Source organism: Scomber japonicus, chromosome 12 (assembly GCF_027409825.1).
Source record: "Scomber japonicus isolate fScoJap1 chromosome 12, fScoJap1.pri, whole genome shotgun sequence".
Lineage (NCBI taxonomy): Eukaryota > Metazoa > Chordata > Actinopteri > Scombriformes > Scombridae > Scomber > Scomber japonicus.
The window spans coordinates 22,654,511-22,681,872 of NC_070589.1; the positions used below are offsets into that span (position 1 = coordinate 22,654,511).

The following is a 27,362-nucleotide window of genomic DNA, read 5'->3' on the forward strand; positions in this document are numbered from 1 at the left end:
GGTGAGGCAGCGACAGCAGCTCATCAGCATAGAGTGGTTGCACCTGGCAATTAAAAAAAACCTCAAGGAAACAATTGTGTGTCCTCCCCTGGTTCAGCCAATAACATTACCCTGTCCCTAAACAGATTAATATGCATACATCAGCATTCACTTTGATGTGATGAATATTCCACCAATAACAAATGTACACACACACACACACACACACACACACACACACACACACACACACACACACACACACACACACACACACACACACACACACACACACACACACACACACACACACACACACACACACACACAAGCCCTCTCAGATCCTTAATTGCATTAGTATAATGTTAAAAGCTTCACATAACCAGAGCAGACTGGAGGCACATCATAACGGACGACTAATGAAAAGCATTTCTTTTTAATCAAATGGATTACACTTTATTGGGAAATTAAATAAAACAATGCAATGTTGTGAGGGGGGGAAAGCAAAACAACATTGTCCAAAGTGTTAAAACTACATATAAAAAATGCAGATAAAAGAGAATGAGACAAGATCCATCGCATATATAACTGACAGTGGGAGACAACTATAACAATAGTAAAAGATTTTGGGAGGGAGGGCATTAGGGAACGGACGATGAGCTCAATCTATGAACTGGATATTTACTCAGACAGTAACCGCAGTGGCATTTTTATATGGCATTTTGTGTACCATGTACCACAGAAAAAAGCTCCAATCTGTTGCAGATAGACAGAATCTGGTCCAGGAATTTTGCTACTTGGAGTGCCGAGGATGATGCCTGCAGCTTCAGCAGAACTAGAACACAAAAGAAACACAAATCAATATCCAGAAACAGGAATATTCACTTTAAACATTGAATGAATAGCTCAAAAACTTAATATCAACAAAGATTGACAATGTTGTTCCAAACAACAGAATCCCTAAAGTGCTTAAGAGTACTCCAAATTACATTTATTTCTTCTGACATCTTTACCCTTTCAAATGAATTAAAAAACTATGTTTAATGTTAATATGCTAAAAATAAATAAAAAAATCATGATATATACATATATATACACACACACACACACACACACACACACACACACACACACATTCATATATATATATATATATATATATATATATATATATATATATATATATATATATATATATATATATATATATATATATATATATATATGTGTGTGTGTGTGTAAAACATAAACAGTCATATGATTCTCCCTTTACAAATGCAACAAATGAATTAGGTCAGTTAATCTCTATTGACATCCACTACTACATCTGCATTCATACATTTCTGATAAATGATTCATCCACAACATGCTTATTTCTTTTCAAAGGAAAAATAACTTGGCTTGCAAATGTTTGACAGTATAGTTACAGACAAGTAACAGGAGGGGAAAGAGGGGTGTGTCATGAAACAAAGGTCCACGGTCCCCTGAAATTGAACTGAGGATGCTGCAATTATATTGTATGCATCTTAACCCCTAGGCTACAAAAACACATCAAAGCTGAATAACATTGAGTGTGTTTACATGTACATGAGTATCCTGATTATGATCAGTAAACATCTTAACCTGGTTTCAGAAACCTGGATATACGCACACTTGAATACTTCACAGGATAATGTGGCAAAAAGTCATATCTCTGTTTTTTGTGATCTTTGTTGATTGACAAAGACAATTGAAGAGAATAATAAAGACATGCACTGCTTGCAAGAATTACACATAAAAATACAGGTTATCAAAAACAGCCATCGCCTGACAAGATACCAGATGCTTCAATGAAGTACATCATGAGCATTCAGTTTAATAATCAGTTCAGTTTCAGCACATAGGAGGCCTGATTTACTAAATAAACCTGATCCCAAATAGAGGGTAGCCTACTAAATTGCGTACACAGTGCAATAGATTGCGTGTTTCGTTTGCGTGTGTTTTGCAGGTGATCTACTAAGAATAACTGCGTTAATGAAGACCGGTGCAACAGGGTGGAGACAGCAGTATTAAAATGAGGGTTTTGCTTGTCTGAATGGAGAGTTTGGATCAGCAGAAAGCTGCAAGCGCAAAATGAAATGTGATCAGGTTCTAGTGGAAGAGATTAACAAGTATATAATATAAAAAATATAAAAAACCTAATATTGCCACAAAAAACTGACATATGGGAGAGTATTTGTGACAAAGTCAATGCTGTTAGTAAAACCAAAAATATTAACATGGGTGGAAAAAAATCCATCCTGTGTGTATTCTGTCATTGTGCCTCCGTCTCCTCCTCTCCACAGTGACAGAAGTCATCTGAGCGCAGTGCACAGCTGGTTAATATCTGCCCTTCAAAAGGTATTTATAGATGCAGTTAGCATCAGAAATAATACCTTCAGGTTTGGTAAATCATAATGCATGTGCTAAATAACATATTTGCATTTTCTCCTACCATACTATATATTCATTATGACAAAAGCACTAAATGGACAGCGCGTACTATCTTGCACATTTGAAAAATGCAAACCTCAGTGCGCTGCGTTAGTAGATCAGCTTGCACATTTTTTGCGGGTGATGTCAAGTTTGCACACATTTTTACACACACAGACCTTTAGTAAGAGTAGAAAGAGCAGCTTATTAATTGATCTGCTATGGTTGGTTTCTATGGTTCTATGGTTTCTTTACAAAACATCAGCCAGATATCTGCGGACTGCTTCTGGGCCAGCAGGTAGGGACAAACTGTATAATCTGGAAACTAGAAATTATTCAGCTGACTCCCAATACTTCAACTCTTGAGACCAAGGATGACTCCCTCGCAATTTACACAAACCAAGAGCAGATATTGGTGTGCAGAGTCTTCTCGCAGATGTCCCACAAAATTCACTATAAGATAGCCAGAGAGAGCTAGCTATGAGGAGTCACAGCAGTCCTGTAAACAGCAGCAAGTGTGCATGTACTCTAACTAATCACGTCACAGTTTACAGGACTGTTGTGACTCACAGCAGAGCGTTTTACACATTTGCACATTGTACATAATCTCAGGAACTTTTTATATTTTATGTCTTTCACCCGTACGCTGCTTTTTTCACTGTTCGCTGTGTCAATTTGAATTTCTCCCAAGGAGAATCAATAAAGATATACCTTATCTTAATTTAATGAAGGGAGGACAGATAACGATAAGCTAAATCCAGCAGAATAATAACTGAAGCAGAGTCCAGACATTCAGAAACCAAACTGTGTTCATTTTCAACTATTAAGGTAACTCAGTCAGTGCTGAATATAATCAAAACCAGGATAAGACTCAAAACCAGGACACAAATGTGCATGTTAAACACACTCACTGATGAACTGAACATGGGCGGGATTTAACAGCCTGTGCAGTGTGAATAAAAACATCTTCAAAAAAAGACTTAATGCTTCTAGTAGTGAGAAACCTACAAACCAACCAATTAATAAGAAGTTAAAGTCTTGGCATGGATAGAGGAAGTGGCAACAGTATTCCCTGCTGAGGCTAATTGTGCGAGTCGGTGCACAGTTAGCTGATGGATTCCAAGACAGAGTCAATAAAACCTGCATTAAACCACATACCTTCCATCTATTTCCGCACTCATTGCAGAAGACGAATGTGGTCATTGGCTCATCAGCACTGCGAGTTTGAACCTGAGGAAAGGATACAAATAGAAAATTAAATGCATTACTTTATTATACTAACCAAGCAGCGGTTAAGTGTGACTTTCCAAACATGACATTTCTTGCTAAACCCATTTTAACAATTTACCACAACATCAATAAAAGCTTCTACTATTACCACCGTTAAAATGAAGCATAAATGGTGATCTGTACCTGTGTGTAGGTGCAGCACTTCCCCTTGCACTTGCCACAGGTGAATAGATCTGTCTGAGTGCCCCCTGTGGTGGCCATCTGGTGGTCCCTGACAGCCTCTTTGGTCAAATTCTTCCTCATTTCTTTCAGCTCATCACTGGCCATTTCCTACAGAAACACAAGAATGTCAGTAACAATAATAATAATAAAAATGTCAATCAAGTTTTCTGCTTGTGTTGTATTGAAACAGACTGTAATCAAGTAAATTATATCCAAACAGAAGTAAAACAGACTCATTTATAGAGATATAATGCTATTGCAAAGACAGTGTTAAACTACTGACTTTGAACCATTTTCCTTATTGAGGATGTTTAAGATTAAGCCATCTACAGTCAACACACCTCTGCAGTCATCTTAGCCATACGCTCAGGGGTTACACTCCCGCATAGCACAGTCCTCCTTAAATTGGGGTTCTTCATATCTTTCAGATTTGAAATTCGGCTCCGCACACGGTTCTTGTATTTCATGTCTGTGTTCTTAAACTCTTGGAAGACAAGTGATGGTAGGTTAAGGAATTCACGTTTTGCAGACTAAAGCCTAAATCTGTACTTATATTAAAAGGTCTTTGAAGTGCAACAGTATATACACAATTAGTTAATTCATTGATTAGTTAACTGCCAAAAGATAAATTCACATTTCTGATAATTGATACATCATTTTAGTAATTTGTGCAGAAAAAAAACCTAAACATTCTCTGGTTTCAGCTTCTGAAATTTGAGGATTTTTAAAATATCACAAGATTCTCCATACTTGAGGATATAGACTGTTTTCAGATAAGAAAAAAACAATTAAAAGTAATTTCCTTGAGCTCTGGGAAATTATTTATTTTACTATTAATAAAAATAAATAATAAATGGTATATTAAATAATGTATTATTATTTATCTATTTTCTAACATTTCATGGTTGCTCAATGAATAGATTAATTGGAAAAATAACAACAGTATCAGTAATATCAATTAACAATTAAAAATAACATTTACATGCAGCTCTAATGCGCATATTAACATTATTAGTAGCTAAAAAGAAGAAATGTGCGACATGGTAACAACATCCAGCTTCAAACACATTTGCCATTCATTAAAAAGGATATATTCCTCGATTTGTGCTCCAAGTTCATCACAATCAGCACCAATTGCAATATAATCATCTGGAAAAAAAAGTCAGAGGGAAAAGAAAAAAATGTTAAAAGATACAAAACAAATATCCTGTGTCGTTGTGTTGCTCAGTAATATAATGACAGATTACCTCCAGCCTGCAGAGCGTTTGCCAGCAGTTCTCGGCATTTGATCCTTATAGAGTCAGAGGTGCTGGGGGCACGAGGAAAGGTGTTGATTAATGTGTTGGTTGTAACATCAGGGGGCTCGCTCTTGCTGCTGGAGTTACTGCTGGAGCTGCTACATAAACAATAAGACAAATTCAATCTGTTAATGAAGCAAACAACATTTGAAAGAAACAAGTGCACGCAAAAAAAAAAAACTGAAAATATGTGTTGACCATCAATAAAAGGGACAAAAACCATCATATTTTCCTTGTTACCTTTCCTCTTTTGCCTCTGGGCTTCCCTCTGAGGGAGAAACAACAGGTGTGGATTGCTCTTTCCTCTTCTCATCTGCAGGTTTATCTCCACCTCCAGGCTCGTCTGGAATACAGTCAAATCAAGCAAGTCAGAAAATCACGTGAGAATGACAGTGACACGAGCTCACACCAACATTAAAAAGCTATGTCAATATTTTAACAGCTAACCGCTCCCCATTAACAAAATACAGACTGCTTCATTTTTTTCTATGTTTTTTAAGCACTAGCTCGCAACCAGGGGATCCCAACAGCCACTAGAGGTCACGAAATCTAAAAATGCAACAATATGAAAGGAAAACTAATCCATGAGGCACTGCCATATTCACAGGAAACTATCTGCTCCATATTTATCCAAATTGCTCATCATGCAGTAATTGCATACACTATTTGGGTTGATGGTAGTTTATTTGTTACTTTTTACTGTAATTGTTATGCATTGAATATAATATGAAATATCTATAACTTATATCTTTTTGTCGGGGGGGGGGGTTGTCAATTATCTCTGGATTAGGGGAACTTAAGGAAATAGGTTGGGAACCGCAGCTTCATAGTGCTGTAGTGTTTCTTTATTTTTGAAAGGAGGAGTATCAGTGTGCAACTTTGATAGCAGAAGGCAGAAACAGACAGGAAGCATGGGGGGGCTGGGGTTGGGGTTGGGAGACATGCAATAAAACAGACAGAATAAAAATGGGGACATTGTGATTATATTCGGCTCCCAAGACGCCCTCAGAGAAGAAATGTTGTGGCAGAAAGTTTTAGTTGGGAAATGTACCGCCTGTTTCCAACCACAGCAATGACAGACTATGACCAGCAGAAGAATAAGGATAAGATGTGTCTTTATTGACCCCCCCCCCCCCTTGGGAGAAATTCAAATTGACACAGCAGTAGAGTGCAAAAAAAGTACCAAAAAAATAAAAACAATAAATAATTCAAAAATCAAAAATAGGATAAAATGAAATACTACATACAGTAAACTGGATCTTTGTATAAATAAAATATGCAATATATAAATGTGTATCAAAACAAGTATAATGGTTGGGCAACATAAACATACGAGGTACTAATTTTGTGATACTTTTACTTTTTAAAAACTAATCTTAACAAATAATGTCTGTTTAGTCATTAATGTGAAATCTATTTAATAATTTCTGAATAAAACCCAAAATAACATAATAGATTACTTCAAAAATGTTAATTACAAAAGATACTCTTCAGACATTAAAAACAATATTATGATCAGCCTACAGTACACAATAACTATCAACCTTTAAAACCTTCTAAAATCTGGTGCTTTCCATCAGTGTGCATGTTTCTGTTCAAACTGTTGGTTGCTGTTCATTTGTTTGTGCTGCTGAACGGCTCACTAACTAACACCCCTGAGGGTTGAGAATAGGTTTTAGTAATTAAAGAAAAGTGTTGTAAGACATTTTTGACAGTTGGTATAACCAGAGCACAATGTGTTAAATGAAGAGAATAATCAAAACTGGTTTGGGCTTCATAAAGTCGTTAATCAATTAAAAACACATCAACATCGATTAGCTCTGACAAACTCATGTCCAACAGTTTGAAAGATTTATATATCTCAGCCACACACAAAGCAAATTCACACGTGTTCAAGAATGTGTAGACTAGAAAAGTAATAATTACCCAAAAGCTTCTTCCATGATTTGATCAAAGACTTGGCTAGGGATGTCACCTCCTCGTCTGTGCTCTGCTTGCGGATGGCGTTAACGGACATCCCAATTCTGGTAGACTGTGGAAAGACATTGCGTCAGTGCTTCAGGGTTTGAGCGCTGCCTGTGTCGACGATAAGTCTTCAGTAGGAATGAGCAAAGATACCTGAAGCAGCTCCAGAGTCATGGGAATAGTGCGCAGCTCCTTCAGAAGATCCAAAGCCCCAGACTGCAGAGAAGAGAGGAAAGGAAGAGCGGGGCACTTATAGATACATGTCATACTAGACCTCTCGCTGGCTGTAAACTGATTCGCTCCAAAATAGTTTATATCATTAATACATGAGCAGTGTAGTCCGGTTTACACACGTCTTGGTTTCTTATAAATCTTGAGATATACTGGAGCTCCATTATGCGGGAGTTAAGTTTTATTTATTAACGGTGATATTTCAGATGTAAGTAGATTGGACAAAATCAATTAATCACTGTGTTTTTAACTGATATTCGTACTATAGCCCGAACAATATATTAGTCAACCGATATTGACCTATCACAGATATATCGGTATATAATGTCTGATATGTGTCAATATTGTTTTAAAGATAAATAGGCAGCATTTTATTTTAGCCTTTTTCCTAACTCAAGTTTAATATATACATATTAAACTATATACATATTAAACATATTAAAGTTTACTGTTTCAGAGCACTGAAAGTCATTTCTTATAAAAAAAAATAAGTTTATTCTTAAACTGTAAAATATCACAGCCTCCATTACCTATCTTTGTCACAAGTGGTTGGACTGTAATTTGTACACAGGCAAAAGCCACTTATCTTGGGTGTAAATAACAATAATGTTTAGAGTTTGAAACAATTAGTTGACTAATTGATTATAGTCAATCAACATAAAATGAATTGGCACCTATTTTATAATAATTTAAGTGACGTTTCAAGAAGTAAAAAAGGCAAAAATTGAATCGTTCAAGCTTCACAGAGGTGATAATAATAAATAATATCACAAATGAGTAATTTTAGGATTGAGGTTCTCGGTCTGTCATAACATAACACATGCATCACTGTGAGCTCCAAGAAAAAGGTGACTTTGTTTTTTTGTTGACATTGTGGAGATAGAATAACAAATAATAAGAAAATAATCAGCAGACTAATTGACGCTGTAATGTCTATGTTTTTGTAACTTTATATTACAGTTACAGCAGCTAAAAACTTAGCAGCTACTTAGCCGCTTTGCAAAGAACCCCAAACAAAAACATGATCCAAAAAGAGCATTTGTTTAAGTCAAGACTCTACTTCAATGCAGCTATCTTTAAACGATCATATCGATCATGTTATTGCGCTACAAGGCACCAAGCCAGCGTGGGGCTACTAGGGCAACTGGGGCTGCTATGTGGCTAACATGCTAACAACAGGTATGTTAGCCGCGGGGCTGATTGTTGATGGTAACAGTGAAGTCAGCAGCTGGTAATATATACTCCTGTACTGGTGGAGAGTTATTATTACTATTAACAGTGACCAAAGTGACTAGTTGGCAGCTAAGTGACTCCATCACAGCTCCATTAAAGCGCTAATGTTAGCAGCAGCAGCACCAGTGTGCAGGTAAGCGTTCATTCTTCTCACCCCGTTCTTCTTCTGCGCCATTTTATCCATTTTCTTAGCGATTCTAATGATATCCTCTTCCTCCTTTTTGCCCATGTTGACTAATCCGATGGAATCTTTAGAAAATATATGTATATATAAAAAAAATCAGGAGCAAATACTTAAAAAAGAAGATACACGACAAAAAAAGATCACGCCACTGAAGTGAAAGCGGCGGCGGCGGCGTCTGCTTGGCGGACCGGGGACCTCCGCTCTGTAGCAGACATGACGAGTCGATACCAGATGGATTCAAGGGGAGTGAATCGAGACGGAGAACGAGAGTCTCCCAAAGAAGAGGGCAACGGCCTGTGACCCCCCAGTGTTTGGGAGAAACTAGTTAGGGGTGGATTAGGGTAATGTGGGACACTTTTTGCATTTCTGACTTGTTTACCACACATGAATCCATTACATTACATCAAAACCTAATATCATTGAAGGCCTACAATTTGTTTTGCTTTCTTTGTCACATTGATAAAAAAACAAACAAACAAAAAAAAACAAGTAGCTTGTATGTTCACATGTGTAATATTAAACAATATAACTTATTGTTTCTTAACTTATTCTTAACTCCCACATTAGTCAATGTCCCACATTACCCTTATCCACCCTACATGTAGGGTTACTTATTTTAACCCTTAAAAAGGTAGATAGGTAGGTAAATGAGATGTTAATCATTCTTTTTATTTACTTTTTATTTACTTTGATGTTACTAGAATCAGAATACTTCATTAGTCCCAAAAGGGCAATTCATTTCTATAGTCAGCCCATTCATAATAAATAGAATAAGATATAAAAAGACAACAACAATAGATAGCTGCTGTCATCCACCATCAATCAGTTATAGTTATCTCATTTGCATCTAGTAAAAAATTCCACATATAATTAAAAAAATATTTTGGATATTTTGGATTTTATGAGTTGTATCTCCACCAAGAAATGTTGCCCCTATAAAGGTATAAAGAAAATGTATGTATGTATGTATGTATGTATCTCCAGTGCACCTTTTCTGTTTAAGGGTTAATTACAAATTAAATGTAACTGTTATCTGTTACAGTCTTTCTGAACCAGCACTTTAACCAGTACAATGTTTTTTTTGTTTTTTGTTTTAACTTGCATTTTATTAGGTTCATGTTTTACTATCCTTATTTATTTTTATAATTACATATGTTTTTTAAAATTGTCTTTTATTGTCTGTTGTTTTACTTAATTACTTGCTTTATTTTTTTTTTTAAATATTTTGTAAATAAATCATGACATGGGCTTATTTCGAGCACACATGGGCTTAAATGGGGGTCACCATGTCAGACTGACAGATTGACTTTTTAATTAAATATATTTATTGTATATTACAGAATCTACATTAACTAATTAACATATTTTCAAATTTAAGATAAATCTTGCTTTATAAGAAATTATCTCCCTTATAAATCATGTCAGTATCCATTAAAAACGCCTGAAATCAGACTTTGGTGGGTTTAATGGGTACACTTACCCCAACAGTTGAAAACCTTCAATAGAAAATTAGAAAAGTAATCAAAAAGTAATCACATGTAATAAGTTACATTACTTTGATTAAGTAGTTGAAATAGTTACATTGCTTTTTACATTATTACATTACATTACATTTTAAATAGGTAGTAATCTGTCACTTTCCCATCACTGGTGACCCATGGGTGACCCCTTGAAATAAACAAAGTCTACTAGAGACCCCTTGTCACATGTTACATTGTCTACCAATTAAATTACTGATTATTGTCTTTATTCATTGGTTTTGTCAATACATGTCAGACAACATATCATGTCAGTGAAAATATATCTGTTAAAGTTCCCCAAAGTTCTCAAACATCTAGTTTTGTCAGACTTATTGCCCAAAATCCAAAGATATCAAGTTCTACCATCAAGAATAAATTAGACACATGGACACGTTATACAAAAAACTAGATATTGTTGTGTCTGTCAAGTTCTGCATGAACTAAATCTGCCGTCATATAAAAGCAAATCCTGCTTTCTGGTGTTTTTGCAACTCATCATTAGATGGCGCCAAAGGGTCACTTGCATCTTTACTTTGGACATTGGACTCAGTCCTGAAACCAACGAAACAAACAAACCAACCAGCCACAGTCGGCCTCAGAACTACATGGGCTGGGGTTTGGTTCTTTTAGTGCCTCAACATTAATAATTTAATCAGATTTAAAGTTTAAATGGCTGATGTGTAGAGCCGAGGGCATACATTGTATAGTCAATCGAAACAAAATCAACTGGCAAAATTTTAAATTGGTTAATTAATCATTTTTTATGTGCCAAACATTCACTGGTGCAAGCTATATGTTAATTTGGGTCCTTGGAAATTGTGATGGAGCATTTCTTTTTTTCTTTTTCACTTCTTTGGTACTGTTGACAAAAAAAACAAAAACAATAATAATAATAATAATAAAAAAAATATTAGTTTAGCTCTAAGTGGCAGCTGATAGACATTTATGCATTATTCAGCATAATTACCCTGTCAGTTAAAGAGATTCTCTAATAGGTCCAGTGGCTATTGATGAATGCATGGCTGATGTGCGGATCAAACCTATGACCTTTCCGTAACAGGATCTAGGCCACAATGATGGCACACTGTTGATCTTGCATGTATGTGACACTGACTGACTCGCTAATTTGGATCTTACTAATCCAAACAGATCCCCATGTGACATCACCACCTAGTGACTGAAGGTTAGGCAATTATTGCAAATACTTTGAATAATTTAACAGAGCAAAACAAGTGCTGTGCTGCTAATTACAATACATAGAACATACAGTACACAGCACCAAAAGGTCAAATACTTTGCCAAGATGTGCTTTTATTTGATGCACATTTCACTTAAACAAATGTTGTAAATTAATATATCCTAATATTGGACTGACCTACACCAACAGTAAGGCCCTTCTGTCAATCCCCCTGCTAGCCAGCCTCCATCTTTCAAGACAATGCAGAACGTACTTATGCACCACACGTGCTACTGGGAGGTATTAGCAGTTGTACGCAGTCAAGGGCAGTTGGTAATTGGTACACTGTCTGCTTGCTGTGCTGTGACATAGCTTTCACCCCTTGATGCAATTAGATCATTAGCCACTGCTAACAGACCAAAACTCAGACCAAAATTTGAGTGTACTACATGGTTCAAACTTTGAAATATACTGAATTTGCCTCCCAAGTGTGCATACAAGGATTTCTATATGAAGGGTGCAATATTTCCAACACTATTTATTACCAATTACATTCAGTGAGGAAATATTGATGCAGTGTGTGTCTCTTCAAATGTAATGGTGTATTTCCATCACCTGCTGTGAGGTAAAAGTGTACTTTAAAGACCTCATTCTGCCTCATGCTGTCAGCAAGTGCGCAAAATCTTTAACCTAATCCCTATTAGGCCAAGACTTCTCAAATCTGATTATGCAGGCTGCTTGCAAATTAGAAATAGTCCTCGCCACCTGTGGTATCTGTTTTGAGTGGGATAGATGTACTAGTATTTGACCCGGAAGATTCATGTACCCTCATAAACGTCTCCCATGAATCTTCCCCTCCCCCCTAATGTACTTACTTATCCTGCTGCTTACTAAGCCTTTTACTGTACCCATTCACCCGGTTAGTCTCTCGCCTTGTGTTTTAGTGTGAAAAAGTGTAAAATTCATAGCCAACGAGGCAGAGAGGATCTTTTGAAAATGTTTTCTTTATTTTTATTGAGATTTATTACAGGATACATAGGCCTACACCAAGGTGCAAATGTATGTGTTGACCAATTCAAATTATAGTCCGACTCCTCCACTCCTCCAGGAGAACATAATGTTACTGTAACAATTTTTTAAATCTCATACTTGTGGAAGTGCACATTTCCAGTTTACTGTGGTTAATTTCCTCTGTGGTTCGTTTGTTTGTTACCTTCCTTATCTTGATATGCTGATTAAGTGTGAGCAAAGATTAAGCAAATTGGCCATGATGTTGCATGTCCCAAAATAGCCCTTGAACGCTGCTGAGAGGCTTTGACCAGCGCTCAGAGGAATACCGGATACACACTATGTGTTGTTTTAGCTCTTATAATTAAGGAGAAATGTGAGATACAAGGTAAGTCTTGTTCATTACATTTCTAGAAACATGATTGTTTGTCAGTCGGTTGTTTTCTTCAGTATCTGTAGGGTATATTTGTGTAATTCAAGTGTGTATGACCTGTGTCTTCGTCTATTCAGACTTGTTGTGTTGCTCAAGGCAACAATAGTGGATTATTATTATAATGAAGTAGAATATTTCTGAAGATATTGTTCCTCAAACTATTTATGTTCTATTTATTGTGGAAATACAGTAGAGAATCTGAGCTCTAACACAATGTGTTTTCTCATACTGTATATAGCAAAAAACCTTTCTATTGGGCTGTATTTAGTGATAACATGAACATATATATTAACTGCATCCATATTATCAATGATAATATACCTATAAGACTTATCAAATATTACATTAAACTATATACCCAGAACATTTTAATTAATTTTAATTTAAACAGTACACCTTGACTTCTTAAGTAATAACGTTGCCATGTCTTGTGCTATGTTAGAGTCCACTTTATCGACACAGTAAAATACAAAGTAAATTAATGCTGATCACTGCTGACAGTGTTGTTTTTAGTTTTGAGTATTAAATGTTGATATGATAGTTGGAAATATTCTACAAAACACCCATTACTGTTAAAATGGCAATTTTATTCAACATGGTTTCAAAACCTAACATACAACATTTAGGAGATGGCACTCTCTCAAAAAATATAAAGTTTGATTCTGATATGATTTTGTCACAAGATATGACACTTTATTGTATATAATATATATATATGGTAATACAACATATGTTAGTGGCAACACTAAGAACACTAGGGAATGAACACAAGAATACAATAAATAACAGAAGCATTGCACAATCACACAATGAGGTAGCCATAGTATATTTTAGATATGTTAGATTATAAGACTTATATAAAGGTGTTTAGTAGTCTGTGTAGGCAGGCTTTTCAGGACCACATTGTTTCATTCAGTGTCCCATCCCACTACAGTGCATAGCTATTTGTTACTGCAGCAGTATGCTGCTGTGTGTTTAAATTTAACTTTGTTTACCAAGAGGTATCTGTTGGTATCTTTAAAAATAAGATTGCTTTTCATGTATATGTTGATAGATTTAGGAGAAAATGTATAAGAATATGTTTTCAATGTGTTTTTTTACACTTTTGAAACAGACCAAGAATCATATTTCAAGATTGTGCAGCCTTGAAACACTCAGTCTTCAACTTCAACTTCAGTTTATTTAAAGTGCACATCACCCAGAAAGTATTTGTATACTTTACAAGTACAAATATTGGAGAATAAAACCCTGAAAACACTATTTAATGTTTGAGACACAGACTTCTCAGCTATGTGAAACTCCCAGTACACACACACACACACACACACACACACACACAAACACACAAACACACAAACACACAAACACACACACACACACACACACACACACACACACACACACATCTAGGTCATAATGTCAATATGACAACACGGTTTCAAAAACAGAGATCATATAAACGTAACAGGCTTGGGGTAGCTGCTTGTCGAGGAGGAAGGCAGTCAGTCATTTGGGTTCCCATGGAGACGTTATAGTAAACAGAAGAAAAAAAAGTGTTTTCAGCCTAGATTTCAAAGTATCATCAGAGTTTGCCTCCAGAATGTTCAGTGGTAGGCTGGAAATATATGAGGAGCCAGTCCATTTAAAGCCTTATTGATAGGATCAAACTTTGGGGAAACTTTTTCTGTCCTTACAAAAGCACAAATCCTTTGGTATACAAAAGAAGAAGCATGAGGGAAGCTCAAATTGAATCATTTGACTTCCATAAGAAGTCTGCTTGAAGTACATCCCACATGTTTGTACATGTTTGCTTCATCAAAACAGATAGGAAATGGACACAGTATTGAATGGATGGGACAAGCTACTGTGCATGGTATCATGGGAAGGGCAAACTCAATTTTTCTGAATATTGATGCTACAACTTTGTCAAACTCTCTGTAGGATTGAAAGGTCTCTAGAAAAGGCCATGACGAGTTTTCGCAACAGGCTACTTCTAGCAGAGCCTCCGATTTTTTTTAACATAGATGTTGGGGAGGTAGATTGTATTTAAAGGTATTTCAATAGAAATGTGGGTGCTTTTTCAGTTGTGAAGGTTTTGCACCATAGAAATACATCATAACTGAATTCAAGTTGATCACAGCCTTTGTGTGGGAGACAACAACAGACCTTTCAAGCCTATAGGGGATGCATGTTTGATACTGAAGATATTTTGATAGGACTTTTAAAGCATACTTACTTAACATTATTTGAGCATAACACCTCTTCCTCTCTCTGTTTTCTCTCTAGCCACCTCCAGGCAACATGAGCAGCACACCCCTCCAGGAGCCACTTGCCCAGGGCTTGTCCTCGGGCAGTGGGCAGACATTACCATCCCGACTGTTACAGCCCATCCCTGATCCCTCAGCTTCTAAAAGAGTATGTTTCTACAAAAGCGGTGACAGTAAATTCAGTGGGCATCGCATGGTCATCAATGCCCGCACCTTCAAGACATTTGATGCTCTACTAGATGCGCTGTCTAAAAAAGTGCCTCTGCCATTTGGAGTGAGGACCATCACCACACCTCGTGGGACCCACCTTGTTAAGGCTTTAGATGACTTACAAGATGGGGGATCATATGTGTGTTCTGATCAGAAACGGGTTAAACCGCTAAACCTGGATGAAGTGAACCGGAGGCAGGTACCATGGAATACCACCAGGCCCCCCAGCGCAGGGCGACGAAGGCGCAAAGTATTTCAGTTTGGGAGAACGAATGAAGTCATCAACAAGCCAGCAAAGATCAGTGAGAGGGTGGCAATAAGGACACCAAAGAGACTTGTGGTAATCAAGAATAGGGATCCCACTGTTAAACGCACAATTGTGTTGCAGAGAAGAACAGCACCAACATTTGAAGCTTTGCTGGATTACCTCTCACAGATCTTGCAGTTTCCAGTACTGAAACTGTATTCTACGGATGGCAGACGAGTAAGTAGTTTTGTGAACTGAAATTGGTGATTGTGGATTGGCGGTAGTTCAAAGCAACCTCTGAAAGTAATATAAGCACAGGTGACCTTTGTGAAATGTGTAACTATCAATCCAAATAAAGTCTTTGGGGCAAACATTTGCATTTTGGGAAATATACTTAATTTTGTTGTCCATTAAATGAGGAAATCAATACCACTCTGATATCTCTGCACTCAGAGCCAGCAGCCGGTTACCTTAGTAGCCATAGCTAAAAGATTGCCAAAGGGGAAACCAGTGGACTGTCCGGGAAGTTATTGCACCCGGCCAAGAATAGTGCACCATGTAAAACCACTAATTACTGTTTAGAATTCCACTTTTTGTATGTGATGTAGCATGTTAGTTAGTGAGCTTTAGGTGTGATAGTAGGCTGATTCTGTTAGAACAGCTAGGCTAGTTGTTTCTCCCTGTTTCCAGTCTTTATGCTAAGCTAAGTTAACTGTTTGCTAACTGTATTTAACAGGCATATACATGCTTCGTTTATCTGAGCAAACTCTTGACAAGAAAATGATTACACATATTTCCCAAAATCTCAAAATATTCCTTACATTTTTAAAACCAGGAAATTGTCTTGAGTTTTTAATTTTCCCCATGCCACATAAATCCACGATAACACTGTTGCTATCCTTGAGTATACTTTCTAGGTCACACAAATAGGATAGAGTTTGATGTAAGGCTGAAAAAAGCCTTGAGCAGAGAGACACAAGCACATGAGTGTAGTGTTGTACACCATATCTTCACTATCTATACTATATTCAAAACTTTAAAGGTTCACCTACTCACTTGTTCCAGAGTTTTTTCGACTATATTACACAGTCATCAGAAGGTGGTTTTAGGACTTCTTGTCCATGTTGGGCTACAGGTTGAGTTTGGCAGTTCATTCTCGACGGTTTTGTTAAGAGCAAATTTGATTGTTTCTATTGTAGGTCTGGCTGGGCTTTAACTGACCAAGATTTTTTATTCCATATTAGCTTTAAGCCCCCCACCTCAAAAAAAAACAACAAAAAAAAAACAAAGAGAAACACACAAAAAATAACAAAAATCTGCACATAACCAACCATAGTTCTGGCTGTGCTACGAGAATCATAACTTATTTGTATCAATTTTTTAATTTTTTAGACAACTGTATAAAACTATATAATAATAATCTATATAAATTAAATATAACATAGAAAAAACATAGACATATTCCTGGGATTAAGAATCAGGGCTTTAACAAGAATTCCCAGAAGTCTTAAGAGGCGCACTCAAAATATCCAGCCGCCCTAGTGAATTATCAACCTGTAATCCCTCAGGCCACGTGTTCTTAAACAAGTTTCTTGTCTAAGGTCATCATAAGTGTTGAGAACCTTTAAATGCATCTCCTTCCACTACTATGACCTAATAACCTCTGATTTTTGGTCTGTTTTACGCCAACATTGTATTAAGAAATAGTATAAAGTGTACATTAATTTATTGTTTTTATGAAAGGATCAAGGAGTATGATACTTTCTTACCACTGATGTTCATATGTGAATGATTTAAAGTTACAAACATAATAAAAATGGTTTCTCCTATTCTTTCAGGTTGGTGGCCTTAGTGCACTTATCTTGTGCTCTGGAGTCGTCGTGGCAGCAGGCAATGAGCCATTCAGATTAACCAACTACAGTTTTCACAGCATGGGTCAGATGGCACAGGCAATGTACATAGAGACTGTGGAGCCATCTATGTTGCAGCCTCAAGCTCGTAAGTGCTAAATAGTCCTACATTACATTACTATGTGAAGAATGCCATATGCAAATATTCAAAGAAAACGTCCACATAAAATCTTAAACAGCATAGTCAGTAAATTGCGCAAATTCAAGAAACTATTGAATGTAAACTTGTCAGAGAGATGGAATATTATGTTTGTCTCCAAACCTTTGCAGGCCTATGGGGACTGTCACAGATATATTTATTTTATTTAAGTGCGATATAACATATTAGAATAAAACAATCACATCACTCCTGTTTCATACTTATGGTAAATTATTTTAAGTGTCCTAAAGCTTACTTACTTATGACTCACTTTTTACATAATGTACTCACTAGTTTAAAGGTTGTTTAAAGGTTTAATGTATTCATCTATAAAAAGAAAACGTTACAGTGCTCCCATGCTAATCAACCAATGCTGATTACCATGATACAGGACATAGATAGCCACACAAAAAACTATATGATACAACTGTTAAAACAGACAACAATCTAGCTATTCTTTGTTGATAATTTTGGTTTTACAAAATCTGCCCTGCTTTTGAGATATATATGACTTTTTGTGTTTTGGCTCAAGACAAATTCAGTATAACCACTGAAAGAATAGTTTGACATTTTGGGAAATACAATCCCTTTCTTACCAGGAGTTGGATGAGAAAACCAGTACCACCAACCAAAGAATTAAGCTGTAGCTTCATGAAACAGTTAGTTAGCTTAGCATAAAGGGGGAAGACAGCTAATCTGGATTTGTCCAAGGGCAAAAAAAGAATCCACCTACAAACACTTCTTAGGCTCACTAATTCATGTTGTATCTTGTTTGTCTAATCTACACAAAAATCTAAGTGTAAAATCGCCATGTTGCAGTTGAATGAATGATTTTATAATCACGCTAGACTTTTTCTTGGGGCAGAGCACTTCTAAAGCTCCTGGAGACCCCACTGGTTATCTAATCAGCTAGGTGCTGGTAGGCATATCTTTAAACACAGCCAGGCTAGCTTCCAGTCTTATGCTAAGCTAAACCAATATGCTGCTGGTTTTGGAAACATGGAGAGATGTTGTGGTAGCAATCTTCTCATCTAACTCTCAGCAAGAAAGAAAGTATCAGTATATGAAAATGTCAACCAATTCAGTCAAATAATGCTACGACATATGTATACTACATGATGCTTTTGTAATCACATTTTTTTTAATCAATTTGTTTTTTCTTTATCTCTCTCCCCCTCCCGTTCTCTTTCACAAATACATGTATCTTCATCAAACACCTCCAACCAAAGAGAACAACAAATCCCTCTCAAGTGGAAGAGGCTCAAGAAACTTCTCCTTATCATCAGAGCAATATATCATCAATCAGATAAACAATTCTCGAAATGGAAGCACAAACAGCCATCAGCATCACCACCACGGATCAGCTGAAACAGAGGTGAACCCGCATCACTCATCCGTGGAGAGCTGTGGAGATGCTAGAGTAGATAATGAGGTTCATACTTGCATAGTACCTCAGGATGATGACATTGAAAAGTCTTTCCGTGTGAATCAAGATGGCAGCATGACTGTCGAGATGAAAGTCCGTCTGACCATCAAGGAGGAGGAGATGCTCCATTGGACAACCACACTCAGCCGCTCCAGCCTTAGTAAGACGACAGCTTATGCCTCAATTTCTGAGTCAGGCAACAGCTCACCTGACTTGAACAACGCTGTTGCCAATGATTCCTCTAGCATCAGTGAAGATGAAGCTAAAAAAGAGAACCATCCCGCTGTCAGTGGAGAGGGTGTCAGCTTTAAAGATGAACAAGTATATGAGGGCTACACTTCCACAGCCTTGGGGAGAGCAAAAGCAAGTTTCAAGCGTGTACCTACGCCAGGTCCACGACATATTAAAAAAAATGCATCTATTGAGAGTGTGACAAGGGTAACACCCTCAGGTGTCCAAGAGAGCACCCTTGGCCATTATTCCTACATGGAGAGGACAGCTGATGGAGAGGCAACTGAAGGATACTGTGTGGTCAGACACAGCAGCAGCAGCAGCAGTCGGCCAGTCCCAAAGCCTCGGAAAACAGCGTCTGCTGGGCTGAGCAAAAAAAGCTCCCACTCCTCAATCAGATCATCGGGAGTAGCTGAGGTCCTTCAGATAGAAAATAATGGGATGGAGGTTAGAGAGACTGTGATGCACATTTATGAGAGTCAAGACTGCTACAGCAACTACCTTGCAAATGCGGAATATAGCGCAGATGGTGCATCTTTGCCTGGTCCCTCTTCAGCACCAGTAAGCAAACAGTCCATTGACTCAAGGCCTCATTCATCAAGCAATGATTGTGATATCGATTTTAGCTGGCAGCCACCCACTGGTGACTCACTACAAAGACAGAAAGAGGAGATGTTATCATTGTCATCAGAGCCAATACGGGAGATTCCAAACAATCTGTCTTCAGTAGCTGAGAATGAAAGCCAAACCGCATCAAACTCTCAAACTACAGGTGAGAAGAAAAAGGTGATAAAACCGTCAACAAAGCAGAGGGTTACACCTTCAACAAGTAGCTCAGGTAAAAAGCAGAAGGAAAGCATAGTAGGCTCCTCAAAGAACAGCAAACATTCATCCACTGACAAGATCAGCAGCAATGCCAGTATGGGAAAAAAGAGTTTGAGTTCATCAGAAAGTGTTAAAAGTCGTCAAAAGAGTAAAACAGCAGAAAAGCACGAACTGAAAAAATCAATTAAGGATGAAAAGACACCCAGAAAGGAGTCAGCTTTATCACTTAGTTCTGAAAATATAAAAAAGACCCCACCCAAGAAACAAAACATAAATAATGCAACTGCTAAGGATAATGCCCATAATGTAAATAATCCAAGTGGAAGACCTCAAATGAAAAAGAACCTATCAGACATTTTGCAACCCAAAAAATCACTTTTACCAGGAAAAAAGCAGATAAGCAAGCCCAAATCTATGATTGACAACCAGCTACTATCACCCAAAACATCTTTAGAGTTGAGCGAGAGTGTTTCTATGCCTTCTCTAAATCCATCGCCCTCTGACATTCACCAATATGTTGAGAACTGGTTAGAGAAAGTCAGCTCAGACCCAGTGCCATATATGGAGGAGGAGGCAGACGCATCAGGGCCTCAGCCAAAGGTCGTGTTTAAGATAGGTGGCGATTCTGAATCAGAGGAAAAGAGTGACTGCCAGAATAATCCAGAAGAATATTATCCATCGCTTGGTGATGCTGTCAAGAAATCTACTTCTTGTCTATCAGTTCCTCATAGCCATGAAGGTCCAGCGACGACTCTGCAAAACAATGATCAGAAAGCGAGAGGTTTATGTGTTTCAATGCCAAGTGTCCGAGTCGAACCTGCAGTACACGAGAACAGACTGAGGTCACACAAATCTGCAGAAATCATCAGCCCAGTTGACAGTGAATCACCCCCATCTTCATCGAACATTTTAAGTCCCAAAGCAAGGATAAAGCCTGTTCTGCGGCAAATTTGTTCATCCATTCAGTGCATCAGAACAATGCCTGACACCAACAAGACATCGAATCTTGAAAAGTCCAACAGTCTTCCTGATTTCTCAACACAAGTGGCTTCAGTGTTTGGTTCATCGTGCAAAGCTTTCCTGTCATTCTTGTCAGTGATGACGCTGAGGGATAACCTAACAGGCTCTGCGCCGATTGATGAAACGAAAAGCGACTCTGAGGCCATGTTCATGTTGGAGTCCCTGCAGAAAATTTCCACCATTGACGACCAGGAAGAACTGAGGGCGAGTCTGACAGACTTGGAAAGCAGAGCGTCTTCTCAGCTCAGAGATCGCTGGAAGGATTTCCAGATTCTAAGGGAAAGGCTAGAAAGTGAGCCTCTTTCTCCGAAATTTTCAGAAACAGAGTTTGCCTTGGATGTTGTGTCTGAAGTGGGTGACGTATTTGAGGATCAGCACATGGGTATTGATGAGCTCATGGATGAGCTGAATATGCCGCAAGATGTCAGAGCAGAGATTTCTTCAACAATCCAACAAGTTAGAAGTTTTTACCCAGTAGAGGAGAGCACTTTTCTAGAAACTGAAAGACACCACTCGGACACAGAAGAAGAGGTGGAACAATTCGTTGAAAAATGCAAAGAATCGCCAGATCCTGAAAATACTTGCATGGCTGAGAACATAACTGAGGGAAAACTGGGCAATGAGGAAGACCCCTCACACACTGGAGAGACAAATGACTTAAACGAAATGCAAAACATATCTGATGAACAGGCGAAGATAATGAATGAGTCAGAGCAAGAACTCAATCAAAGTAAGGAAACAAACCTTGATGTAAAAGAATCAGATGTATCACAGCCAGAGACAGACGAGCCCTTAATAGAGAAGGAAAATGAGATGGAAGTAAAGGAAGAGGAGGGCCAAATTGAGGAGGAAGTAGAGGAGGATATGGAGGTGAACGACTTGAAAGAGATAGATAATAATGATGGTGGTAGAGAGACTGAAAATGAAGACAGAGAAAGGGAGGAAGAAGCAGAAGAGGAGGCACTGAGGGAAGATGATAAGGGAAAGGAAGAATGGGAAGCAGACAAGGGAAGTGGAGAGGAATCTGTTGTGAAAGAAGATGAAGAGACAGAGAAAGAAATTACAGTAGATGGGGAAGAGGAGCAGGAGAAATTAGAAGAAGTAGAGGAAGAGGAAGTGGCTGAAGAGGCAGAAGATGGATTCATGGATGATGAGGGCGAGGAAGAAAGAGGGTACAATAGTGTTGCAGAGACAGATGAGAGAGATGGTGCTGAGGAGACAGAAGAGGGAGAGGAAGCAGAAAATATCATTAAAGAGGTGGAGGAAGAGGAAGAGGAAAAGGGGGGGAAAGCAGAGGAAGAAGCTGAAGAGATTATTGAGGACAAAGATGAAGAAGTAGGAAACCTTATTGAAGGGGTGGAGGAGGAGGAAGAGGAGGAAGATGCAGAAGAAGAAGCTGAGAAGATTGCCCAGGAGAGCGATGAAGAAGTAGAAAATATTATTGAAGTAGTAGAGAATGAGGAAGAGGAAGATGATGAAGGTAAAGAAGAAGCAGAAGCTGGGGATGTTGTTGAGGACAATGATGATGAAGTAGAAAATATTGAAGGAGAAGAGGAAGAGGAGCAGGAGGAAGAGGAAGAGGACGAAGGTAAAGAAGAAGACGCTGGGGAGGTTATTGAGGAGTGGAACGAAGAAGTAGAAAATATTATTGAAGGGGTGGAAGAGGAGAAAGAGGAGAAAGATGTAGATGAAGAAGCTGAGAAGGTTACCCAGGAGAGTGATGAAGAACAAAATACTATTGAAGGAGCAGAGGAAGAGGAAGAGGGCAGTGATGACAGTGATGATGAAGTAGAAAATATTGAAGGAGTAGAGGAAGATGAACAGGAGGAAGAGGAAGATGAAGAGGAGGAGGATAATGAAGAAGAAGCTGAGGATGTTATTGAGGATAAGGATGAAGAGGTAGAAAATATTGAAGTGGAGATGGAGGAGGATGAGAAGGATGTAGAGGAAGAAACTAAGGCGGTTATTGAGAAGGGGGATGAAGTCGAAAATATTGAAGGGGTAGAGGAAGAGGAACAGGAGGAAGAGGAAGAGGAAGATGAAGAGGAGGAGGATAATGAAGAAGAAGCTGAGGATGTTATTGAGGATAAGGATGAAGAGGTAGAAAATATTGAAGTGGAGATGGAGGAGGATGAGGAGGATGTAGAGGGAGAAACTAAGGCGGTTATTGAGAAGGGGGATGAAGTTGAAAATATTGAAGGGGTAGAGGAAGAGGAGGAGGATGTAGAGGAAGAGGCTGAGGAGGTTACTCAGGAGAGGAATGACGAAGGAGAAAATATTGAAGAGGAGGAGGATGTAGAGGAAGAGGCTGAGGAGGTTAATCAGGAGAGGGAAGAAGAAGTAGAAAATATTGAAGCGGAGGATGAAGAGGAAGAGGAGGGGGGTAAAGAAGAAGAAGAGGTTGAGGAGGTTACAGAGGACAGGGATGAAGAAGTAGAAAATATTGAAAGGGTGGAGGAGGATGAAGAGGAGGAGGAGGAGGAGGGTAATGAAGAAGAAGCTGAGGACATTGTTGAGGAGAGGGATGATGAAGTAGAAAATATTGATGAACTTGAGGAGGAGGAGGAGGGGGAGAAGGAGGAGGAGGAGGAGAATGTAGAGGAAGAGGCTGAGGAGAGGCATGAGGTGGACAATATTACTGAGGAGGTGGAGGAGCAAAAAGTACAGGAGAAGGACGAGGAAGATGAAGTGGAGGAGATTAGTTTTAAAGAAAAAGATGAGGAAGAGGAGGTTAATGATGAAAAAGATGAGGATGAAAAAAATGAGGAGGAGGGAGAACAGGAAGAGGAGGAGGAGGATGGTGAGATAGCTGAGCTGGAAGAAGAATCAATAGAAGAGAAAGAAATCGTAGAGGCAGAAGAAGAAAATGTTGGGGATGATGAAGGCAGCAGTGGTGATGGTGCAGATAATAAAAGTCTACTAGAGGAGGCCTCATATTTGAGGCAGCACAGAAGTAGTTGTGAGAAAGATGAAGCAAACTATGAAGCAAATACAGATATAAAGGAAACAGAACATAGAACTGAATCACCAACCAAATATTCCACTGAGGGTCAGTGTGAGGATGACAAAGGTACAAACGGAACAGACACAATTAATGACATCGATACAGACGAGGGAGGGGATTGTCATGACGAAAGTGGCAGTCTACCCCACCCAGTAGAGATATCACAGGAACTACTTGACTTTGTTAACTCTGCCCTACAGTCTTCTTCACTCATATTCATCTATGATGATCGAGGTAACATCAGGATAGAGCCGGATAATGCTCGCGTTGTGCAAATAAATCAAGCTTTAATCTCCGAAAGCAGAAAGGATACCTCGTATGGCTTAAAATGTCTACCGAGTCCGAGCACCTCCGATTTATCTGACTACAGACCAGAAACATCAGAGAGTGGTGGATACAAAAGTCAGGGGTCTATAGACATTGTTTCAGAGAGTGGAGATGAGGTTTCAGAGAGGCCTCCTCCAGTCTACAGACATTCAGCACACAGAACTGAGAGAGAAAATGTGGAGAGGGCTAACTCTTCCAAGTCCAAACTGTCTGTGGCAAGTAATTCAGAAGTCTCGCACAGTTCACGATTAAAAAGTGGAGGGAGTTTCTCTTCTCATGATTCAAGCATGAAAGCCTCAAGAGAGGATCTGTCTTATTTCAGTGCTGCAAGCTCATTAAAGGCAGAGGCTGAAGCTGCTACAGAGGCCACACAGTGCATTTCTTTTGGCTCAGACAAAGACTTAAATGATGGGGTCTTGATTGACAAAGGTAGATGGCTGCTCAAGGAGAACCACCTCATTAGAAAATCTCCTCCAATCTCACTGGGAATGTATGGTAATGTGGACAGTACATCCATTGACACAGGCCAGGATAACACTAGTGAGGATTCCTCGCCTCATTATAAAACCCAGAACAACCCCCTTGCAGCCATATCCTCATCAGAGCTTGAGGAAATGGCTAAGCCTCAAACTCCAAAGTGCACCTACTATAACATGCCACACGGAAGCGATTCTGACCCCTTTCTAGATGATGACAGTGTTAAAAGTGGAAAAAAAGATTCAAGTAGTAAGAAAGGGAGAGGCGTCAGGGTATCACCTACCATTGACACATCCAAAACTTGGGCAAATAAAAATGGCAGTCTCTCTTCATTTGCCTCAGTTGAGTTTAAAGTATCGGACAGGAAAGTGCATCCTGAGGGGGAATCCTCAGCTGTGACACAGGCAAGAGGGACATCTGGTGCAGCAAGGCGTGTACTGCAAGCACAAGACTCCCTGGAAACATTGCATGTGAGATGTGGCCAATATTGTCCAATTCTATGAAAGCAGGTTCTTTATATACCACAGAAATATTCAAACATGCTGGGTCTGGGTTGTCTTGGCTATGATTATTTATTTGTACAGATAGCTATGTTTTGTGGTTAGTCAAATAATCATGAACCAGAACATGCAGCTCCACCAGTTTTCCAAATGTGTGGTGACTGAAGAGAGTCGTGCCTCTTATTTTTGTTTAAATATAGTAAAAAATGTAAGTTTACATACATTTTATTCAAAGCTGTTTGTTCTTATGTAACTATAAAATGGATTTGCTAATAAGAACAACTTTTTTTACTTATGTAATGCTGCTGATTGTACATCATCGTTTCATTTATGATTACAGCTATGACAAGGTATTGATTTCTTGTTAAATATAATGCAATACATTCAAGAAATTACTGTATCTGTCAGTGAAAGCAGAGTTTCTTGCTTTTTTGGGTTCTTCCAGAACAATGCACGTACAGTGAATGCTATTTCCTAAAGCAGCTGTCAATACATAGTATTCACTTCTTGGGGTTTGGACAAAAGACTATGTCAATTAAGAGCTACAAATTGAGAACTGATTAGCGTGTGAAAAATCTCAAATTAAAAGGCAGCTTCTGACAAAAAATGTTATTTTTGGCTGTAAGAATATTTCAATATTCAATAAAACATGTTCTCTTTTTCATTTGTGCATGTGTTATTCACAGTTCTCATATGATATTTTTAACTACAAGTAAAAATAAAATAAGACACATGTTCACATGTGTGTAATGCAGTGTGTTTACACCTCTTTACACTACTACTTTATTTATCTGAGTTTATATCTTAAACCTTATCATAATAAAACATATTTCATATATCACCATGTGATTACACCCAGATGCACTACAGGCATGACATAATCTGCAGATACCATATCGAGATTTAGTTGATATTAGACACACAGTTGACCTAACCTATTGCTACAGCAATAGGTGCACTAAAAAGAAACTGCCAAATGGTCTTGAAAACAGTCAATATTCATCATAAAAGTTTTTGGATGCTAACAGAGCTGTGAATAGTTAAACAATTTAAAGATTTAACTGGTAAAGCAAGAATTTCACAAAAAAAGAGCTGGTTTTATTTGTTGCTTAAGTTAATCAGTCCTTCAGTTTGTCAACTTCGTGGTTGCATTGCAAAAAAAAAAAGGTTTGGTTTGACAGACTTGACTGTTGAAGTGGTTTCTAACTTCAAATTGTAACTTCAATGCTGAAGTCTAGTGATAGGTTTATAGGCATCACACAATTTTGTAATCACAACACATTTTTGTATTTTGATTTTTTCTGAGCTAACAGTACAATTTTTCATATGACATAAAAGCATTAAAACAGCAGTGTTGATATAAACTGCTAATGCCCAGAAGCGTCTCTGGACTGTGGTGACATTTGACTTTCATGAGGTTATTAACTAAGTGAAGCATGTGAATTCAGAAGCCTTAGGCCTACAATACCCTGTTTATTCTTGTAACTGGAGTACGTGTACGACAGAGTGCCCAACTCTAGCCCTGCCCCGACTCATATGGGGTTTCTTTCATAAGCCTGAAAATCCTGTAACTCTGACAATGTGCATCCTTAATGTATGAATAAGATACAAAAAGTGTCAAATAAGGTGATAAAGATAACAGGTGTGTGTAATTTTCTCTCCTCCAACTTGAAGGGTTGGTTTCACTCTTATCTGCTCATCCCCAGGCAGGTGAGAGTACAGAGAAGAGGCTGGGTGTCATCTGCAGCTGTCACTCAGTCTGGGTGATGCTCAGTCAGTCAGGCATATGGAAGTGACACTTGATGTAATGGTCAATGACAGACTGGCGTGTGTGTGACCAGAGGATAT

General features: G+C 38.2%; 2 protein-coding genes across 2 annotated transcripts; one reads left to right on the forward strand and one right to left on the reverse strand.

Annotated features, from left to right (window-relative positions):
* Window positions 1–366: 366 nt before the first annotated feature.
* tcea1 (transcription elongation factor A (SII), 1) lies at window positions 367–8,982 on the reverse strand. The gene is made up of 10 exons (XM_053329724.1): window positions 8,764–8,982; window positions 7,299–7,361; window positions 7,107–7,212; window positions 5,421–5,523; window positions 5,130–5,278; window positions 4,975–5,031; window positions 4,224–4,378; window positions 3,844–3,990; window positions 3,589–3,660; window positions 367–814 (listed from the first exon to the last, which is right to left on the reverse strand). Exons 1-10 carry the CDS (start codon window positions 8,836–8,838, stop codon window positions 806–808), a joined length of 936 nt encoding a protein of 311 aa, XP_053185699.1. The 5' UTR covers window positions 8,839–8,982; the 3' UTR covers window positions 367–805.
* A 6,250-nt stretch (window positions 8,983–15,232) lies between these two features.
* LOC128369672 (oxygen-regulated protein 1) lies at window positions 15,233–25,517 on the forward strand. Its single transcript, XM_053330750.1, has 6 exons — window positions 15,233–15,892; window positions 17,494–17,653; window positions 18,934–22,463; window positions 22,623–23,147; window positions 23,241–23,867; window positions 23,988–25,517. Exons 1-6 carry the CDS (start codon window positions 15,233–15,235, stop codon window positions 25,515–25,517), a joined length of 7,032 nt encoding a protein of 2,343 aa, XP_053186725.1.
* Window positions 25,518–27,362: the final 1,845 nt, after the last annotated feature.

What these genes read in the sequence shown, in the direction of transcription:
- tcea1 (XM_053329724.1), bottom strand. Translation starts at nt 8,838, where the DNA reads ATGGGCAAAAAGGAGGAAGAGGATATCATTAGAATCGCTAAGAAAATG. An exon ending in AAACGCTCTGCAGGCTGGAG is followed by an intron (nt 5,032 to 5,129) that starts GTAATCTGTCAT and finishes TTTTTTTTCCAG; the next exon opens with ATGATTATATTGCAATTGGT. An exon ending in TGGCTAAGATGACTGCAGAG is followed by an intron (nt 3,991 to 4,223) that starts GTGTGTTGACTG and finishes GTGTTTCTGTAG; the next exon opens with GAAATGGCCAGTGATGAGCT.
- LOC128369672 (XM_053330750.1), top strand. Translation starts at nt 15,233, where the DNA reads ATGAGCAGCACACCCCTCCAGGAGCCACTTGCCCAGGGCTTGTCCTCG. An exon ending in TGGAGGAGGATGAGAAGGAT is followed by an intron (nt 23,148 to 23,240) that starts GTAGAGGAAGAA and finishes GAAGAGGAAGAG; the next exon opens with GAAGATGAAGAGGAGGAGGA. An exon ending in AGGAGGTGGAGGAGCAAAAA is followed by an intron (nt 23,868 to 23,987) that starts GTACAGGAGAAG and finishes GAGGGAGAACAG; the next exon opens with GAAGAGGAGGAGGAGGATGG.